At 42.8% G+C, this 22,054-nt stretch overlaps 1 protein-coding gene across 1 annotated transcript in view; it reads right to left on the bottom strand.

Annotated features, from left to right (window-relative positions):
* Nucleotides 1-15,493, bottom strand: part of LOC135701637 (uncharacterized) — a 52,988-nt gene extending 37,495 nt beyond the window's left edge. Inside the window, exons 1-2 of the mRNA XM_065222487.1 lie at nt 15,022-15,493; nt 14,381-14,721 (exon numbers count right to left, since the gene is read on the bottom strand). Of these exons, the coding sequence (XP_065078559.1) occupies nt 14,381-14,720 (340 nt within the window). The 5' untranslated portion in view covers nt 14,721; nt 15,022-15,493. The remainder of the gene's footprint in view (nt 1-14,380; nt 14,722-15,021) is intronic.
* Between the last annotated feature and the right edge of the window lie 6,561 nt (nt 15,494-22,054).

Below are 22,054 nucleotides of genomic sequence, written 5' to 3'. Positions count from 1 at the left end.
CATTAGTACCTATCGTTTGAACTATTCTCAATCGGGAAATATCATGATGGTAGAAGCGATTTGACAGTGATATATCTAGATAGAGCTGGAATTAGCATAGAGGTAACTCTAAGACTAGTAGAGTCTACGAAATTCTACTACTAAACAATGTACAAACATAGTGTAGTACTAGAATTTTAACTATAATGGGGTACGTTAATCGATTTGCTTGAGACCAATAGGCTAGTCAAGTAGTGAGCCAATTTAAAATCGTTACTTTCGAATTGATTGTTGTTATAACTCTCCAGTCTGAACAAGGCATAAGGTTCAAATTTGAGATATCTGGAAGAGTCGTTCCTCCGATTTCCGTTGAGTTGAGCAAAGCTTGGGCAACTTTTTCCGAATGTAACAAGAAGGAAATCAAAATGCATAACACTCTAAAAACCGGTTACTCAAATCCTATATTGTTGAAATACACATGCTTTTGAATTTAATTCAAACATAAATATTTTAGTTTTAAAATGCTTTCATTTTACTTTGAATAAATCATTTGTTTAGAGTATAAACAAATGAACAAAATTCGTATCCGTGTAAAGATAAGTAAAAACAAAACGGAAATTTTATGATCCCAAATTTATTCAACGCTGAGTAACTGAGCGTTGAATGAAAAGAACTCTAAGTTGAATGAAAAAAAAAAAAAAATACTTCCACGACGACACCATACATGATTTTGCTCCAGAAGTTTTGCTACCACCATCCGTTCCGGTATTCCCCCGTGAACCGGTTCCTTCGAGGCCATCGGTTGTTCGATTCCGAACTCGACGTGTATTGCCATACAGTGACGTAACCTAGTGAGTCGCGAATCCAAAGCATTAGTTGAGCAGCACATAAATAATTAATTTCGTTTCTTTCGTATTCTTTTTTTCAGATATCCGATACTTGCACCACGACTGTTGATCTTGTTCTATCTGGTGACCCCGGTGTGACGTAGAAGCAACAGAGCAGCAGTAGCGTTCAACGAACGAGAAAAACCCGATTTTCCAGGTCTTACCAAGATCCATGTAGCTAATTTTGGAAAATAATTGTTGAAAAATGAATGATAGTAAATAGGGGAGATGGATGTAATGTCGGCCTAAATGCCCCTAATTTGGGCCCATACATAAATTCAGCAATCGACTAAATTTTCAATAGCGACCAGAAATATCCATTAGTACCGTCCCAATGACGCGTTCATCTAGATAAAATTGATAAATAGCAGATTTTTAGCGATGGGCCAAATCTTAGATCCATAGGCCTACATTACATCCATTTCCCCTATGTTGTCGTCTTCACCGATTTTATTTTTCTTTATTTTTAGCATTCGGAATAATTACGTGCTCGTTGTACTGCAAGCGTCTATTTTCTTTGTTTTCCGGGGAAAAATGCCGTTATGGGTTAATTTTAACCAAAAATAAATTGTTTTTCGGAGAAAAAAAACCGGTAAAATAACCCATGGTTGACACAAAGTTAGTTTTTTTTTTTATTCGGAAAAAGTGCCGGTGAAATAACCTATCGCTAAGTTAAATTTACCCAAAATTGGGTTTTTCCTTATTGATCAAACTTACCCACTGCAGTCTTTTCGATCATTTACCCAAAATTAAGTTTTTTTGTTTTAATTTAACCCAAAATTAGCTTCTCGTACGGAACTTCGAAGTTGAGTCAAAAGTACTCTATTTTTGGGTATTTTTTTTATTTCTGTTTAGGTTTGTTATGGCTTGTTTACATTTGGAACCAGTTATACGATGTAGGCGACGAGTGTTCGTATTTGACAGCCCCATCCCACCCCTGGTTTACAGGGCTTCACAAGTGGTCTAAGGACATCATGAAGCGCGCTGTGGAAGTAGAGAACTAGAGGGAAATCTTCCGTGAATCCTAAGAGGAAGAGGAAACAACTGGCTTCTTACTTTTTTATCTCTATCTCTATCTATATCTATCTATATCTTCAAATCGACCAATGGACGAGTGCACCGATGGATTTGAGTTCACTCACTCGAGAAAAAGTGACACAAGCTGCGGGCAATGTTTACTAATCATGAACACTAAATGTTCATGAATAATGATCAATGAACATTTAGTATTCATTATAAGTAAACATTGCCCGCAGCTTGTGTCACTTTTTCTTGAGTGAATGAACTCAAATTCATCGGTGCACTCGTCCATCACATGTTCCGCGTTCAACTCTACCGTTTGCGTGATAATGTGTGCACTAAAGAGGCTGAATTTATAAAGAGACGACATGTCAAAATTGGAACAATCGATTGTCTGTCAAAGTCATAGGAATAGTCATTCCAATCGAGCAGAAGACCTGTCAAATGGATAAGATGTCGCCTCTTTATAAATTCAGTCTCTTTGATGTGCACCATTGAGCAATGTCAAAATTAAAAAAAATCTCAAAAATTTTGTTTTCGAGTTTTTTTTATATTTATTCAAAGGGGGATGTTTTTCAGAGTCTTAAACTATGTCAATCATCGACCGAGTTTCCACTTGCTGCAATTACGGCCTCCACACGCTTCCGGAATGCAGGTTCTAATAATGTAGTCTTGATCCATTTCTCTCCAGGTACGGGTCAATGTTTGTCTGAGGCTTGCTGTACTCGGGTGCCGTTTAGAACAGGTCTTGGCCACATATCCTACGCCCAGAACGGAAGATGTTCCTGCAACCACTTCTGAGTGCGGTTCGAGGTGTGGCACGGAGCCCCATCTTGTTGAAATACAACATTTGGCTGCGGACCGTACTGTTCTTTGATCCACGGAAGAACATACTTGCTTAAAATCCCGATGTAGACCTCCGTGTTGACCTTGTCGCCTTCTGGAATGAACACCGGATCCAATTTTTTGCCGTCGGAAGCCACCAAACCAAACACCATAACGCTAGCAGGATGCTTGGTCAGATACACGTTCTTGTGCTCGTCGGCCACGTCTTTTACCGGAAGAGAACTAATATACCGGTCGGTTCTGGAATTTGATACGGGATCGACGGGAAACATGCTCTCGTCGGTGAACAGGATTACCGGACTTTTTCGCTTAAGGAAGTTCAAGATTTTCTTGCATCGTTCGACTCGTAGCTCCCGGATGCGGTTGGAAATCATGTGAGTTTTTTTTTCCGTGACCTCGAATTCGCCCCACAATCTTCCTTTGCGATCTTCCGTGCCGTAAAGTCACTGATTACGTGTTCCTTTGCCATTTTCCTTTTTGAACGCACTGGATTCACCCGAATCTTCCTTTTGATAGCAGCGATAACCCTCGGAACCCAAGCTGACCTCGGACGACGTGTGGCCACCTTCGCGGATAGTTGCCAAGCGTAGTGCCGATCATTCCGAAGTAGGCCGAAGTGTATCAATCAAGATGTCAATATCCCATGAGTTTGGCAACCCTGAAGTTAGACTTTTGTGATTGTGTTTACATTTTCAATTTATCTAATTCATGACCATGGTTCATGGCAAATATTAAGCTTCATTCTCATTAGAATGAGAGCGAATTAGACAGCGGAAGAGGAACTGGAAGCAATACAACCTATACAAACGGACGATGGACGAAATTTTCACCAGCTGCCAGTAAAATGCTCCCCGACAAAATCAAACCAACCGGTGGTAACTCGAGGGGGACGACTCTATCTACGATGCAGAAAAGATTGTGTTTTGCTGTGGCTAGCTGCACCCACGCTGAGTAGATAGAAGGAAGATTTATGTCGATTTTGAAGATTTTCTGCAAAACGATGCAGCACTTCTTGACTAGCCTATTGGTCCCAAGCAAATCGATTAACGTATCCCATTCTAGTCAACATTCTAGTACTACACTATGTTTGTTTTGATTCGCTATGAAAGTTTGACAGATAAAATGGGGGGTTCGTGGATTTTCCTATGTTTCGAGGGTGCATCGATTAGCTTGGGACCGAAGATAGTACCAGAGCTGAGCCAAAAAGCTGAGCACGTTTCTTCGGGACCTACTTGTCTTAGAGTTACCTATGATCAAACCCAGAACTCGAACGGACGAAACTTCACTCCTACCCTAGAAACAACATCTTCGAAACAGTTCTGATCGACTCAGAACTACGCAACCTCGAAGACATCACCTTAGCCTTTCGTATCGCAGATTGTGATATCTCCTACCATCACCCAACTACACACGTTCAAGCCTATCAAGTTCACGATCCTTTGCAGATTGGATACCTTCCACAAGGTACCACCAATCAAAACCAATGGCCAATGTACCACCAGTGAAAGCCATCACTTCATATCTGTCATACCTCGGAAATGGTGCACGATCCAGATAAATTTCGCATCTGCAGTTCAACTGTACCATAGAGGTAACTCTAAGACAAGTAGGTCCCGAAGAAACGAGCTCTACATTTTGGATCAGCTCTGGTACTATCTTCGGGCCCAAGCTAATCGATTCACCCCTCGAAACATAGGAAATTCCACTAACCCCTCATTTTATCTGTCAAACTTTCATAGCGAATCAAAACAAACATTGGGTAGTACTAGAATTTTGACTAGAATGGGGTACGTTAATCGATTTGCTTGGGACCAATAGGCTAGTCAAGTAGTGAGCCAATTTCAAAACGATAGTTTCGTATTGATTGTTGACTGTACCCTGTGGTTGTTGTTGTTGTTCATCTGCATATCCATGGGATCTTGCCGAACAGCAAATTAGTTAGTGTCGTCATGCATCGACGAGCGTTGACCGTACCGGACGTGCATTGTTTTCTCTCCGTCGTTATTGAGCTGTGTTTTTTTCCCGTTTCGGGTTTTTTTACGCCATCGCGCAAGTGTGCAAGTGATAGTGCTAGTTGGTAATACCACAAGCAGCCAGCAACGCTCTTCGTGGAAGAGAGCTTCCCTAGCCGTCCCTGACGGTAGCAGTTTTTTTTTTCCAATCGTGCCAAACCGAACTGTCAACAACGATCAGCACCACCGGATAGCAGCGTAGATCGTCTTCACCATCATAACGTTGTACCGGATAAGTAGCAAATATATTGTATTGCCCTTTGTTCTCGTTCTATTCTTCTTCCTTTACTCCCTTTCCCCGCAAATAGTTTTTTTTTGTTTCACTTTCTCCTTCCCTGTGTATTCTGTGTACCCTAGTGTGTGTAGTTTTTTTTAAATCTATTGCGGTGGTAGTTGCCCCGCAATGGATAGTAGTAGTGATGGTGAGGGGGCTTCCTTTTCTGCCGTTCCCACTGACGATGAGCAGTCCGATGTGGAAATGAAATCCCGTATGACAAAAAAGAATACCGGAACCATCTCAAAGGTTAAGCCTTCACCGTCCCCACCTTCTCCCCTCTCACCACCCACACCGTCTCCCTCTACCCCACCTAACCCGTCACCCCCAACACCGACTAAGCCGTCTCCGCCAACACCGCCTATCCCTGTAAAACTAACGCAAGCTGCCCCCCGCCACAAGGCATACCCAGACGCCTCGAAAGGTCCATGGGTTGTTTTCTTCCGGCCTAAGCAAAAAGCTCTAAATGTTAACCGGATCGAAAAGGATCTTTTCACTCGTTTCTCGTCCGTGACCGACGTTTTGAAGGTGCGGCCAGACAAACTGCGCATCACTGTTGGTAGTCGTAAGCAGGCAAACGAGATTGTTGCCTGCGAGCTCTTTACGTTAGAGTATCGTGTTTATATCCCATGTCACGACGTGGAAATTGATGGAGTGGTCACCGAGTCGAGTATGACCAGCGACGACTTCCTGAAGAGGGGGGTTGGTGTCTTCAAGAACCCCACCCTTCCTGAAGTTAAAATTCTCGACTGCATTCAAATGCAGTCAGCGTCCCTGGATGGGACGAAAAAAACCTACTTGCTATCAGACTCGTTTCGGGTGACCTTCTCCGGATCGGCACTGCCAGATTACGTAAGGATTGGAAGAGTTCGACTTCCTGTGCGGTTGTTTGTACCGAGGGTGATGAACTGCATAAAGTGTAAACAATTAGGCCACACCGCTGCCTTCTGCGGCAACAAGCCACGCTGCGATCTGTGCGGCGAGAAGCATGCGGAGGGTGCTTGTAGTACTCCTCCCAAATGTGTTTATTGTTTGGCATCTCCGCATCCTCTCGCAGATTGCCCTAAGTACAAGCAACAGGGGGAAAAACTTAAACGGTCCCTGAAGGCACGCTCTCAGCGTTCCTTTGCAGAGATCTTGAAGGCTTTAATCCTCTTCCCAGAATCACTCCAGAAAAAAATGACAATAACCCTTTCAACCTTCTCCCAGTTGATGAGGACGACACTGATGCCGGGGGCAATGACGGAAGTCATTTTGTTTTCCAAGGTCCTTCTAGGAAGCGAGCCAGGAATGGTTTGCAGAAAACTAAAAACACCACTAGTACTGACTCCCAAGCCCCCTTGGATAAATCAAGAGGCCGTGGAAATGTCCCGAAACCCGTTCCACCGGGTTTCAAGCCTGTCGATTACGACAAAGCATTTCCACAGCTTCCGGGAACATCTAAAACCCCAGATATCCCAGTTTCACAGCCAGAACAGCGTAACGCCATGTTCACGTTTTCTGGAATAGTGGACAGCATTCTCGATTTGCTTAACATCTCTGACCCTCTAAGGAACATCATTGATATGATGCTTCCAATCGTGAAACCTCTTCTGAAGCAACTAGCTTCCAAGTGGCCCCTCCTTGCTTCGATCGTATCCTTCGATGGATAATTTTCCAAAAAACGATACGGTATCTCTCCTACAATGGAATTGTAGAAGCATTTTTCCGAAGCTAGACGTGTTCAAATTCTTGCTAAGCAACCTGAATTGTGATGCTTTTGCTCTCTGCGAAACATGGCTTTCTCCAGACATCGATCTTTCTCTTCACAGCTTTAACATTGTCCGTCTCGATCGTGTAGACTCCTATGGGGGTGTGCTTTTGGGGATCGACAAACGTCACTCTTTTTACAGAATTGTCTTTCCTGCAATGTCGGGTGTTGAAATTGTCGCATGCCAGGTGAATATTCGAGGTAAAAGCCTCAGTATTGCCTCGCTATACATCCCTCCGAGAACGGCTGTTTCTCATCGAACTTTATCGGACATCTGCTCAGTGTTACCTGAGCCGCGTTTGATCTTAGGGGATTTTAATTCCCACGGTACAGGCTGGGGAGAGCTGTACGATGACAATCGCTCAACCATCATCTATGACCTATGCGACAATTTTAACATGACTATTTTAAACACCGGAGAAGTAACACGAATAGCCAAACCTCCAGCAAAAGAGAGCAGATTGGATTTGTCACTTTGTTCCAACTCACTATCATTGGATTGCATGTGGGAGGTAATCCAAGACCCCTATGGTAGTGATCATTTGCCCATCAAAATCTCGATCTCTAATGGCTCATCTTCGCAACATCCAATCAACATCGCATACGATCTCACGAGAAACATCGATTGGGAAAAATACGCGATCGCGGTCCGTGGCGGCTCCGAATCGGTCGATGTTCTCTCTCCGTTGGATGAGTACTCCTTCCTATCGCGGCTCATAGTGGATTGCGCGCTTCAAGCTCAAACGAAGCCAGTTCCTGGTGCTTCCATTCATAAACGTCCTCCCACTGTGTGGTGGGACAAGGAATGCACCAACGCGAATAATGATAAGTCAGCTGCGTTTAAACAACTTCGTAAGCACGGTTCCTACGAATACTTTGAGCGGTACACGGCACTGGAGGAAAAATTTAAGAGCTTGATCAAGGCCAAAAAACGCGGCTACTGGCGTCGGTTCGTCGAAGGGTTAACGCGAGAAACTTCCCTGAAAACGCTCTGGAATGTCGGCAGGAGAATGCGTAACGCGCCATCGTCGGTCAATGAAGACAAGGAGTACTCTAACAGATCGATTTTTGATTTTGCGCGCAAAGTTTGCCCTGATTCGGTTCCGGTACGAAACAACACTCGCGATACGTCGGTGGAAAAGTATAACATGGACTCCCTGTTCTCGATGCTTGAATTCTCAATTGCTCTTCTTTCATGCAACAACTCGGCTCCAGGAATGGATCGAATCAAGTTCAACTTGCTCAAGAACCTCCCAGACGTCACTAAGAGGCGCTTGTTGAACTTGTTCAATCAATTCCTGGAGCACAACGTTGTTCCGGACGATTGGAGACAAGTGAGAGTTATAGCCATTCAGAAACCCGGTAAACCCGCGTCGGATCTTAACTCGTACCGTCCCGTCGCGATGCTGTCGTGCATTCGGAAATTGTTGGAGAAAATGATTCTTTTTCGTTTGGACAAGTGGGTCGAGGCGAATAGCTTACTCTCAGATACGCAATTTGGATTTCGAAGGGGCAAAGGAACGAACGACTGCCTTGCGTTGCTTTCAACTGAAATCCAATTAGCCTACGCTGAAAAACAGCAGATGGGTTCAGTTTTCTTGGACATTAAAGGGGCTTTTGATTCTGTTTGCATCGACATCCTTTCGGACAAACTCCATACCAGTGGGCTTTCACCAATTATCAATAATTTCTTGTACAATTTATTGTCCGAGAAACAAATGAGCTTCTCTCATGGCAACTCGGCAATTTCCCGAATTAGCTACATGGGCCTCCCTCAGGGCTCATGCCTGAGTCCCCTTCTGTACAACTTCTATGTTAAAGACATTGACGATTGTCTTGCCGAAAATTGCACGCTAAGGCAGCTTGCAGATGACGGCGTGATCTCCGTTGTTGGGCCAAAAGCACCGGACCTGCAAGGACCATTGCAAGATACCTTGGACAATTTGTCTACATGGGCAATGAATCTGGGTATCGCATTCTCTCCGGAGAAAACTGAGATGGTTGTTTTTTCTAGGAAACTTTATCCAGCACAGTTGCAGCTTCAACTTATGGGTAAAACAATCACTCACAGCATGTCTTTCAAGTATTTAGGTGTCTGGTTCGATTCCAAATGCACTTGGGGAAAACAGAGGTGTCAACAAAGAATCAATTTTCTTCGTTGTATTACCGGCACTTCGTGGGGAGCCCATCCGGAAGATCTGATAAGGCTTTACAAAACCACCATTCTATCGGTTTTGGAGTATGGTAGCTTTTGCTTCCAATCGGCGGCGAACACCCACATCTTGAAGCTGCAACGGATTCAATATCGTTGTATACGAATCGCACTAGGTTGTATGCATTCGACGCATACAATGAGTCTGGAAGTACTTGCGGGCGTACTTCCCTTACCAGATCGGTTCGCGGAATTGTCGTTTCGGTTCCTTATCCGCTGTGAAGTCATGAACCCGTTGGTGATCGAGAATTTTGAGAAGCTGCTTGAACAAAATCCGCAAACACGATTCATGAGCTTGTACTACGAGTACATGACTCTGGAAATTAGTTCCTCCCCGTTCAATACCAATGAAGTATCCCACGATTTCCGTTGTTATTCCGTAAGATTCGATTTCTCAATGAGGGAGGAAATTCAAGGAATACCAGAGCCCCATCGCCCCCTGATTGTACCATCCATCTTCGCGAACAAATACCGCCACGTCAATGCCGAGAAGAGATTTTTCACTGATGGGTCCACAATAAATACGTCCACTGGTTTTGGTGTATACAATGATCTCCATAGTGCCTCATATCAGCTTAAAAAACCATGTTCGGTATACGTTGCAGAACAAGCAGCTATATTGTATGCGTTAGAGCAGATCTCCTCACGTCCCCCTGATCACTATTTCATTTTTTCGGAAAGTCTAAGTTCTCTTGAGGCTATGCGTTCTATAAGGCCGATGAAGCACTCGACGTATTTCCTTAACGAAATACGATCGTCACTGAGTGCTTTATCAAACAGCTCACATATCATCACCTTAGTATGGGTCCCTTCTCATTGCTCTATCCCGGGCAATGAGAAAGCAGACTCGCTGGCTACGGTGGGTGCTATGGAAGGCGACATTTACGAGCGACAAATCGCCTACAATGAATTTTTCACAATTGCTCGTCAGCAAGTCCTCATCAACTGGCAACAAAAGTGGAATGATGGTGAACTGGGAAGATGGTTACATTCGATCCTCCCACAGGTGTCGATCAAACCCTGGTTCAAGAGATTGGACGTGGATCGCGATTTTATCCGGGTAATGTCCAGGCTCATGTCCAATCACTACTCGTTAAACGCACACCTCTACCGCATAGGGCTTGTAGATAGCAGTTTGTGTGCCTGTGGAAACGGCTACCACGACATTGAGCATGTTGTCTGGTCTTGCACCTCACATCATGTGGCGAGATCCGAACTAATTGAATCCCTCAGGGCCCGAGGGAAACAACCTTATACACCAATTAGAGACGTTCTGGCTTGCCGTGATCTCGATGTTATGAGATTAATTTACGTATTTTTAAAAAGTGCTGATTTGTGTATTTAGTAGTGTGTTTTAATTCTTTCATCACTATCCCAACCCAAGTCCCCTCTTGTATCATTTCAGCGGTGCTTTCAATGCTTCGATATCCACAGCACATGCCCGCCAATACAGTGCAGTGACACTCATCCGTCGAATGAAGCAGAAAGAAGATTTACCAATATCCCTTTCCCTTTGCCCCCTCCCCATTCCTCTAAATAAATGTATTTATTAATCTCGAGTAAACCGCGAGTATTCGGCCCCCATTCTACTAACTTTATTTGTGAAAATATAAAATTATAAAAATTTATATTTAAATTAATTTGGCTCCGCAAAGCTACCACATTTGAGCCTTTACGCGTAAATGGATTATAAAAAAAAAAGTGTCGTCATGCGTCATGCACTTTTGAGATTGGACAAGGCCTTATAATTGATTGATTCCACTCAAACTAACTAAATCATCTGACAGAGAAATGTTTGTTCTATGAGCTAGTGTAGTTAGATTCCGTGGGTGTGTGGTCATTCAAGAGAAATCGACGTTCAAAATCATTGTTTACGTTTCGAGTTATACCCTTCTGACATGTTTCCCCTGACTTGTTTGGTTATGAACAGGAAAAATGGACATCATTTCCCAACGACAAATTTGTGCGAAGCATCGATCTAATTCCGGAGGCTCGCGTTAACCCTGCTCCAGTATTCTCACGGGTTGGTATCGATTACGCTGGACCGTTCCAACTGAAACCAGAAGGAAGAAGCACGAAGACATTCAAGGGATACGTTGTCGTCTTTGGGGAAAGGGAATCACTTGGCATTTTATCCCGTCAAGAAGTCCCCACTTTGGTGGGATCTGGGAAGCAGGAGTGAAGTCTCTGAAGTACCACATGAAACGAGTTGTTGGCGAAACAAGATCGACAACGGAGGAAATGAATACATTTCTTGCTCAAACGGAGGCGATTCTCAACTCGCGCCCTTTATCCGCTATGTCGGAGGATCCAAGCGATATGTCAGTACTTACGCCGTCACACTTTTTAATTGGCAGGCCAGCAGTAGCCTTACCGGAACCATCATACGAATACGAGAAGATCGGGCGCTTAAGCCTATAGCAACATATCCGGTTGATGCAGCATCATTTCTGGCGTAGGTGGTCTAAGGAGTATCTACACCATCTCCAAAGCCGTCAGAAATGGCACGATGGCGTGAGGCGGTTAGTCGACGAGAACTTGCCTCCTCAGCAGTGGCGTCCAGGACGTATAGTGGCGACCCATCCTGGTGACGACGGAGCCGTTCGAGTGGTCACGGTCCGGACGGCGACGAGCGAGTACAAGCGGGCGGTGACTAAAATCGCTGTGCTGCCTTCTGTTGAGCCACAGGCCTCAACGGGGGGAGAATGAACGGTTGTGAGATAACGAAACATCTTTGAGTAATATTTGCCACTTCAAATAATCTTATTTTGTCCTCTAAATTCCACTGGCAGCACTGTATGAAACGAACAACAGAAATAAACTAAAAATTGTATGCGACGGACGTATTCGAGTGTTTCTCTCGCGAAAACCATCACATTCCGAAATCGTATTTCGAACCAGTGAGCTATCGTGGAACAGTCACCTCACACGACGTGAATATTGTCACAGAAAGTCATCATCAACTCACGCCTAACCTACGGAATCGAAGCTACGTTCCTTGCCAAGCCCCGATTGATCGAAAAGTTAGCGCCGGTCTATCAACAATCTCTCCGAATCTGTTCGGGTCTTTTGCCAGGTATCCCGGGAATAGCTGCTTGCATCGAAGGAAGACTGCTCCCCTTTGATCGCTTCATCTCCAAAACTGTCTGCCAAAGAGCCATCGGACTTTACCAGCAGACATCAGGAGACGACAAGGAAGATTCCCTCCTCACGGAGGCGAACAATTCACTCAGAGAAGCATCCAACCCGACTCTCCCCCCAATATCCAAGGTTTACTGGGTCGGAGCGGGGGGTTGGAACAAGCCGAAGATTCTGACCGACCACACAATCAAACACCAATTCAGAGCTGGTGCCAATCTTTCAGCGGTGGCACAAGCGGTACTCGAACTCCAGAACCGAAAATACGGAGGATACACCATTCGGTACTCGGATGGCTCGGTAGCCCAGGGAAAGGTAGGAATCGGGATTTTCGGTCCAAACCTCGCGGAATGCCATAGACTCCCGGATCAGTGCTCCATTTTCTCTGCGGAAGCCATTGCCGCCTTCATTGCAGCCACCATTCCCGACGACCGATCAATAGCCATCTTCACCGACTCCGCTAGTGTGGTAGCCGCACTGGAATCCGATACGAGCAAACACCCTTGGATCCAGCCTATACAGGAACACGCGCCAAACAACACAGTCTTTGTGTGGATACCTGGACACTGCGGGGTCCATGGTAAGGTAAAATCGTACCAACTAGCCAACTCAGGTCGTTGTATGGCCAAGTACACGCGAATTGTACCTGTTCCGGACCTCAAAAAATGGGTATCAAAAATAACCAACGAAGGTTGGGCTCGCGATTGGGCGGCCAGTGAAACCCCTACCATCAGAAAAATTAAAAGAGACATCTCCAGGTGGGCGGACCCACCGATACATCGAGAGCAGGTCATAGTATCCCGACTTCGCACACATCATACAAACATCTTCCACAACTACAAGGGAGACGGACCTTTCCATAGGATCTGTGATCTATGCCGAATTCTACAAACGGTGGATCACATTATCTGCCACTGTACGAAATACGAAGCACCAAGAACCCGCTACGACATCCCGGGAAGCATCAACGATGCCCTCGGTAACGATCCTACCAGAATTACAACCCTTCTAGCTTTCCTGCGGGAATCTGAGCTGTTCGATCTAATCTGATCACCTATCTCACCATCATCATCATCACCACCATACCAGATCACACTCGGAACCTGAATCTCACAACTAACCACCCACATCAGCAACTATACAGACCAACGCAACGAAAACGGAATTCTCCAACAAAATGACAGTATTAAGACAGCCACTCTAAACAACTAAGGGACCCCTTTCGGAGCCCCACCCTCGGAGGTTCCCTTCCAGGGCCACCAAATTAAAAACTCCGTAGCTAAAAACTTTGTTTCTGGGGCCCCACGCCCTTTTTCGGAAATCCTCTCTGGGATCCAAACTATGTTGTTAGGGTAATTTCCCTCTGGAATTCCCACCCCCCTCAAATAGGGGATTCCCCATCTGGGATTCCCAGAGACGAACCAGCCCAAGGCTGAAAGTCTCTTTAATAAAGAAAAAAAAAAAGTCACGTGTCTCGCAGAATAGGGGGGGTTTCTATTGCTTGTTTATCACTAAATCACTCTTTTTATATAATTCAAAAATCCCACCATTCAATATTTTAGTCACTTTAAAAATTTCGTAACTGTAGAACCCATTTTTTAAAGCCCATAATTCCCTTTATATTGTACTCAAAAATCCCATAATATCTCATGGATTGTTGAACAATGGTTTGAAATTTCAAAAGTATACATAAAACATTCAAGTTGTGCAAAACGCGGCTTGCTCACTATGCCCCACTTACAATCTTAGGTTCACAATTTAACACGGTTTGAAAAACATCTGGTTTATCACCAATTCATCGGTCAGTTCATGATAATAAAAGTCCGTGTGAAGATGGGACTCCTCCTAACATGTATGCACCGCCCCTAACATCATTACACCGCCCTTCGATCCGATTCAAAAAAAATAGTTCTGACAACGCTGATACCTAGGTTCAAGGTCATTTAAATGGTCCTATATATAGTTAATAAAATAAAACACGATGGAACACAATTAACAGATCGTTCATCAATGCCCATTTCACATAGTATTGTAAATAACGCACAGCACATCGTTAGCCACAGCACAGTGCACTTGTCCCACATGCCTCACGTAAATCGTGACCCACAATCACATAAACATAGTACCACTTATATGGGGTAAAAAGCAGATAAGGCCCAAAGTAATCGATCGATTGGTTCCGTCGAAACGTTACAAAACAAACTAAACATTGAACAACCAAGATAAGCAAGCAAAGCAATAAAAATACTGTCAACTACTCACCGACTCGTCCCTTATCGCCTCCCAGTGGCACTGTCGTTAGTAGCAGAGTTATGAATGAAAACATCGCTATTATGACTAGGAACACTCGATTCCTCGAGCAGTTGTTCCCTCCCGTGGAGGGAATCGTCCGGCTTGCCCTGCTGCCCGCATGCTGTTCGTATCCGCCTTTGGAGCTCTTCCGGCACGTCTCGTCAATCAACGAATGGTACTCGTCGGCGTCGGTTTCGTTGCTGGTCGAGCTAATACTGCGATCGTCCGCTTCCGGATCCTGCAAGCGTCGGTAGACGTCTCCACCGGCCAGGGGAAACAAACCACTTTGCTTGCCATTCGTGGGGTACATTCTGAAAATATCCAATTCGCACCCGGGTTATAATCGATCCACCACCACAGAGCCAAAAATAGCACAACATCCGGAGATGAACGCTCCGTGTTTCCACATTATTCGCTTGCTGTTGCTCTTATTAGTATTATTATTATTACATGCACACCGCGAGAACCTCTTCTGCTCCATTACACATTATCTATAAGAGTAACCCACTCATCCAGAGTGTTATTCAAAACGGAACACGGCCGGCCGTCAAGGCCAGAAGCAGCTAGCAAGAGCAAGCAAGCACGGAAAGGGCAAAGAAATTAGCACTTACATTTTCGTATACACTGGCTGGCTTCGTCGTCGTAGATTATGCTCCCTCTTCCACCAAGATTAGTCACGAACGACGACGACGAAGTACCTAGACGAACGAATGTTGCAATCTATCACCTTTTCCACACACTTTTATGCGATTCAAACTGACTGGCTTTGTGTTGATGCTTAATTTTACCACTGCATTACAACATCCGGGGGATCCGACTGACCATAATGACGTGATGGAGGAAAACTGCGGACCGAATAGAGCCAATCACTGACGTTGTTGGTACCTATTCACATATTTTCTAGACCGACCGTAGCGCGTAGTGCGATAGATTTATTCTCTGGATGCTTTTAATAGAATCGGACCACCCACGCACCGTGCGTGCACAACACTTTTGGATCCGAATGAATAATGATACCAGGACACCACCAAAACATCAGACGCGATTGATTTTCAAGTTTCCATCAACTCTGTAGGCGACGTTGAGAGCGAAAAATCGGTAAAAGTCAGTGGCCATGCAGCCAGAGAAACATATAAATTTTGACGTTTCGGACTACGCACACATGTGAGTAGCCAAGCGTGTGATGCAAGAAATACAATCAACACAAGCAAAGATTGTTTACCAACAAAATCATTTTGAGCATTTTGAAGTTTTCAGCCAAGACGAACTGCTCACATCTCTCGACGACTAAATCGAAAGGGACTAAGGCAGTGTTCCATTTGCTGAATTTTCACTTAAATTTGACACTTTGAAAATAAAATAAGATGTTCAAAAATCCCTCTGTTGTGGATCGGCCAATTCCGAGAAGGTTTAATCTTATGGTTATTGTTTATGCGGGTTCTCTCATAATCGATGCCTTGCTTGTCATAAATAAGTCTGTTGTAATAGCAGGTTAATTTGAAAAATAAATTATCATCTGTAATATTTAAGTGAAAATTTACCAAATGGTAACAGTCTGGTGGGGGGACTGTCCTTCAGTTCTTCTGCTTTAAACGTGTCGAAATCCGAGGGGGGCGACACATCTAAATCTCAAGTTTAGATGGTCAACAAATCTCACACTAGCGAATCAATCTTCGAACAATCTTCTTTCATTTGTCGCATCTACTTGCATCGCTCATCAATTTTTTGCAGGAAATCTTCAGAATCGTCATCAATCTTCTTTCTATCTACTCAGTGTGCGCGCAGCTAGCGAGCTAGCCACAGCAAAACACAATCTTTTTTGCATCGTAGATAGAGTCGTCCCCCTCGTCGAAATCAATATTTCTAATTCTAATGCTAATTCTGACTACAAAGTTATTGAATATTTTTCAAGATAACTAAAAATCGGAGTACTGCGAACTTAGCCGATTTTAAATTTCAAGTGAGCTAGAAAACATTTTGAAAATCTTCTGGAACAGCTCACGAAATTGTATATACATGCTGTCAAATGGCTCCTCCTTCTCTGCTCCAGAAATAACGTATACATGGTGGTGGGAGTGCACCTGCCTGTGATATCTAAAATGTAAAATCCTCCTCGTAGATTATGGGAACTTCGGAATCCTGAATATTCTGTTGTAACACTTTTAGCTTTTACATACACTCTTTATTTTCGTTAGCTTCCAACCTTCTCCTCAACTCCTCCGTCTCACTTTTCCTACGCTTCTGGCTACCGCCTTATGCTTGTCTTTGTTCATGCCCTATCTGCGCTCTCTGTCTTTCATACACTGATGGTAAACAACACATGTTAGATATCACACTGCCCATTCCTCGCCGATAGCTTGAAGTAGCCGGACGTAGTTTGTTCGTGTCTCCGTTGCGGGTATTGGTTTCGTAGCCGGTGGAGTTTTTTTCCCCACCATAGTGGTTTTTTTATATCGCGCGTTTTACCTACCGTGGACGAAGTTCAGTGCCCAAGGCAACCGCAGTCAGCAGAGGAAGTAGCCACCTTTAGCGACGCTATAGGTGGACTATCATCTCACCGTCATCGTCTCATCACCACTCCAAAGCAGCAAACGGAGTGGCTGCACCAGCTCACACAGCCGGCAACGGCCGGTGTTAAGTATACTATACAATAGTCTTCTCTAGCCCATTGCCGCGCTTTTGTTATAGAATTTTGCGCGTGGCTTTGCCCTCTCCCCTGATAGGGTTGTGAGGGCTATAGTGGTGCAACTTCTTGCAACTAGTAAAAAGTTTTTTTTTTTTTTTTTGGTAATTTTGTTTTTGTTTTGCTTGGTTGTTCATACACTGGGCAACAAAATATTAACAACTAGTAGTTAAGTAGATTAATTGGTGAAGGTTTTTTGAAGTATTTTTTTTTTTCCTTTTTAAGCGGTTGTGCACCGCGTTTGCGCAACACTTATGGCGTCTTCAGATACCTACGTTGCGTGAACTAGATACTATCAACCGTCTTCAAAAGGACCATGGGTTGTCTTTTTTCGGCCTAAAAATAAACCTTTGAAAACTCTCGACATTTCAAGAGACTTGCTGCGTAAGTATCCGGGAATCTTGGTACATAAAGAGAGATTCAATAAACTGCGTGTAGAAGCACCGACTTATGATGTGGCAAATAAAATTGCTGAACATGAGCTTAGTGTTGAGTACAACATCTACATCCCTTCTCGAGATGTGGAGATAGAAGGTGTGGTCTCCGACGCGAGTCTGAGTGTCGCGGACTTAAAACGAGCATCGGGTTGCTTCAAAAACTCGAAAATCGGAGATCAGGTACAGATACTGGATGTCAGGCAACTGCATTCAGTATCTTTGCAAGATGGCATAAAAGTTTATCAGCATTCAGACTCGTTTCGGGTGACTTTCGCTGGTTCAGTTCTCCCAAACTTTGTTAAAGTTGATGGTGCTTTTTTTCCGGTGCGGTTGTTTGTACAGAGGGTATATAATTGTACCAACTGCAAAAGGCTGGGACACTCGGCCAGCCATTGCGGCAACAAAACTCGTTGTGGCAAATGTGGTGAAAACCACAAAGAGGATTCTTGCCACAAAGAATCAGTAAAATGCGCTTATTGTGGCGAGAATCCTCACCCCTTGCAGGAGTGCCCGATGTACAAGCAGCACTCCGATAAAGTGCAGCGTTCAATCTCTGGACGCTCCAAGCAGTCATATGCACAAATGGTGAAGGCTGCATCAGCCGTCCAAGATGAAAATCAATTTTCGATTTTGTCAGCTGAAGAATCGGACTCTGACTCATCCGATGAGGGTGACTCTACGGTGGTACACGCACCTTTGAAAACGAACGGATCCTCAAAACGAAAATGCTCCTCCCCGAAAGTGCGCCGTAAGAAAACTAAAGTCACTCCCAGAGGATTGCAAAATTCCCAGGGTAATGGGGATGAAAAAATTAAATCGAAGGCTCCTACTGCTCCACTTCCTGGCTGCAGTAAGGATTTTCCGCCATTACCCAACAAAGATAAGAAAAACAAAAAAGCTGCTCCTCAAACTTCTCAAAAGAAATCCAAGTCCGAACGAGGTTTGCTAGCTTTTTCGGACATTGTGGAATTCATATTAAATATGTTCAACATACAAGACCCTCTTAGAAGCTTAGTTTCTGCCTTGCTTCCAACACTAGAATTATATCTTAAGCAATTGACTTTTTTTTTTTTTTTTTTTTTTTTTTAACTCTTTATTTGTTCCAAATTCAAAATAAATTACATTTCATTTTTAACCTAGGTGCTCCAGTTACTACAGTAACTTACCAGCCTTAATTGTTATGATATATATCTAAGTGTTTTTACATTGTTCCTGTCTTGGCAATTCAGTATTTTAAACAGGTTTTTTAAACCTGCATGTCAGTATAACAATTGATAGCTTAAAACTAAATAACTAAAACTAAATCTTATCTAAGTATAAAGGGAATTAATCGTTGCAATTGAGGATTGTAACGATTTTTGCCGGAAATTATTAATTATTTTGTTGGACATTTGTGCTAAAGTCTCAACATTCGAAATTCTATGTACTTCGGTAGTACTGTACCAGGGAGGCAACTTCAAAATCATCTTCAGAATTTTGTTCTGAATCCTTTGAAGTGCTTTTTTCCTGGTAGTGCAACAACTAGACCATATTGGCACAGCGTAAAGCATGGCCGGTCTAAAAACTTGTTTAAATATTAGAAGTTTATTCGTCAGGCAAAGTTTGGATTTCCTGTTTATAAGAGGATACAAACATTTTATATATTTGTTACATTTGGCTTGAATGCCCTCAATGTGATCTTTAAAAGTTAATTTATGGTCAAGTATTAATCCAAGATATTTCACTTGGTTTGACCAGGAAATTGGAACTCCGTTCATAGTGACTATGTGACTACTACTAGGTTTCAAAAAGGAAGCCCTGGGCTTATGTGGAAATATTATAAGTTGAGTTTTGGAAGCGTTGGGAGAAATCTTCCATTTTTGTAAATAAGAAGAGAAAATATCTAAACTTTTCTGAAGTCTGCTGCAAATAACACGAAGACTTCTTCCTTTAGCGGAAATTCCTGTGTCATCAGCGAACAAAGATTTGTGGCAACCCTGAGGCAAATCAGGGAGGTCCGAAGTGAAAATGTTATACAATATAGGCCCAAGAATGCTACCCTGAGGAACTCCTGCTCTAACAGGTAGTCGATTAGATTTGGAATTTTGATAATTTACCTGCAGAGTTCTGTCAGTTAAATAATTTTGAACTAATTTCATAATGTAAAGTGGAAAATTAAACTTTTTCAATTTAGCAATCAAACCTTCATGCCAAACACTGTCGAATGCTTTTTCTATGTCTAGAAGAGCAACTCCAGTTGAGTGGCCTTCAGATTTGTTTGAACGAATTAAATTGGTAACTCTCAAGAGTTGATGAGTAGTTGAATGCCCATGGCGAAATCCAAACTGCTCATCTGCAAAAATTGAGTTCGTATTGATGTGAAGCATCATTCTATTCAAAATTATCTTTTCAAAAAGTTTACTTATTGAAGAAAGCAAACTTATTGGACGGTAGCTAGAAGCTTCAGCTGGATTTTTATCCGGCTTCAAAATTGGAACAACTTTTGCATTTTTCCATTTATCAGGAAAGTATGCCAAATGGAAACATCTGTTAAATAATTTTACCAGGAAAGACAAGGTACTCTCTGGGAGTTTTTTGATGAGGATATAGAAAATTCCATCATCACCTGGAGCTTTCATATTTTGAAACTTTTTAGTTATAGACCTTACTTCGTCCAAATCAGTCCCCCAGGAATCATCAAAAATATTTTCCCGAGAGAAAATATTCCGAAAATCCCGAGCAACCTGATTCTCAATAGGACTAGTAAGACCCAAACTGAAATTATGGGAACTCTCGAATTGCTTAGCAAGTTTCTGAGCTTTTTCCAAATTTGTGATCAAAATTTTACCACCTTCTTTAAGCGCTGGAATTGGCTTTTGAGGTTTTTTCAAAATTTTTGTGAGTTTCCAAAAGGGTTTGGAACTCGGGTCTAATTTAGAAACATTATTTTCAAAAGTTTTGTTCCTCAGGGCAGAGAATCGCTTTTTAATTTGTTTTTGCAAATCCCGCCAGATAACTTTCATGGCAGGATCGCGTGTTCTTTGAAATTGTCTCCTACGGACATTTTTAAGACGGATCAAGAGCTGAAGATCATCGTCTATTATAATTGAATCGAATTTAACCTCGCATTTTGGTACTGAGGCAGCTCTTGCTTCAACTATAGAAGTAGTCAGAGATTCAAGAGCATAATTAATTTCATCTTTGGTTTGCAAAGGAATGTTTGGATCGAAGTTATATTCCATAAATGTTCGATATTGCTCCCAATCAGCCCTATGGTAATTGAAAGTAAAGCTGTTGGGATTAGAAATTATTTCTTGGGATATTTCAAAAGTTACTGGAAGGTGATCAGAACCGAAGTCAGCATGGGTAACCAATTGGCTACAAAGATGACATGAATCAGTTAAGACCAAATCAATAGTTGAGGGATTTCTTGCAGAAGAAAAGCATGTTGGGCTGTTTGGATATTGAATAGTGTAATAACCTGCAGAACAATCATCAAACAGAATATTACCATTGGAATTGCTTTGAGCATTATTCCATGAGCGGTGTTTTGCATTAAAATCACCAATAATGAAGAATTTAGACCTATGACGGGTAAGTTTCTGGAGGTCACCCTTGAGAAAATTCTTTTGCTGGCCTACGCATTGGAATGGCAAATAGGCAGCTATAAACGTAAGTTGTCCAAATTTTGTTTCAACAGAAACTCCCAAAGTTTCAAAAACTTTGGTTTCAAATGAAGAAAGAATTTTATGCTTGATTCGTCTATGAATAATGATGGCAACGCCACCACAGGGTCCATCAAGACGATCATTTCTATAAATCAAGTAATTTGCGTCCTTCTTAACCTTATGGTCAGGTTTAAGGAACGTTTCAGTTATAACGGCAATATGCACGTTATGAACTCTCAAAAAATTAAATAGCTCGTCTTCATTATCTTTAAGAGATCGAGCATTCCAATTTAAAATGTTTAATGCTTTAAAATCCATTACTGAATTTTAAAGTCATGACAATATTATTAGCAAATTTTACTCCAGTTTGAATAGCATCAAACATGGAGTTAGATTTAAGCATATCAGAAATCATGTCAATTAATGAATTCTGTAAAAATTCCATTTTAGGAGCAGTAATGCTTCCTAAGTCAAAATTGTCAAAATTTCCGTTAGAACGTTGGTTAGTATTTTGATTTCTACCCGCTGCAATAGCAGCATAGGTAGCTCCATTAACTCGCTGAACATTGTTAGCAGCGAGGGGAGTAGGTACAGATGAAACATTTGAAGCAGGGGTGATATTTGTACCTACGGGTACGAATGTAGAATTTGTTCCTCGCTGACCGTTGTTAACAGCAGAGGAATTTATACCTGGTCGGAAACGTGGAGCGTTTCCTACCTGTCGGTTAGAACGAGATTGTAGGATCGCTTTGCGAGTCTTACATTCCCAAAAATTGGATTTGTGGTTTTCACCACAATTTGAACATTTAAATTTCTTAGGATCTTCCTTCACAGGACAGTCGTCCTTTGCGTGAGAGGAATCACCACAATTCATGCA

The sequence above is a fragment of the Ochlerotatus camptorhynchus genome, unplaced genomic scaffold (genome assembly GCF_037179485.1).
Source record: "Ochlerotatus camptorhynchus isolate MF236.1 unplaced genomic scaffold, CSIRO-AGI_Acam_v1.1 ptg000170l, whole genome shotgun sequence".
Lineage (NCBI taxonomy): Eukaryota > Metazoa > Arthropoda > Insecta > Diptera > Culicidae > Ochlerotatus > Ochlerotatus camptorhynchus.
This window is presented reverse-complemented; position numbering and strand designations above follow the sequence as displayed.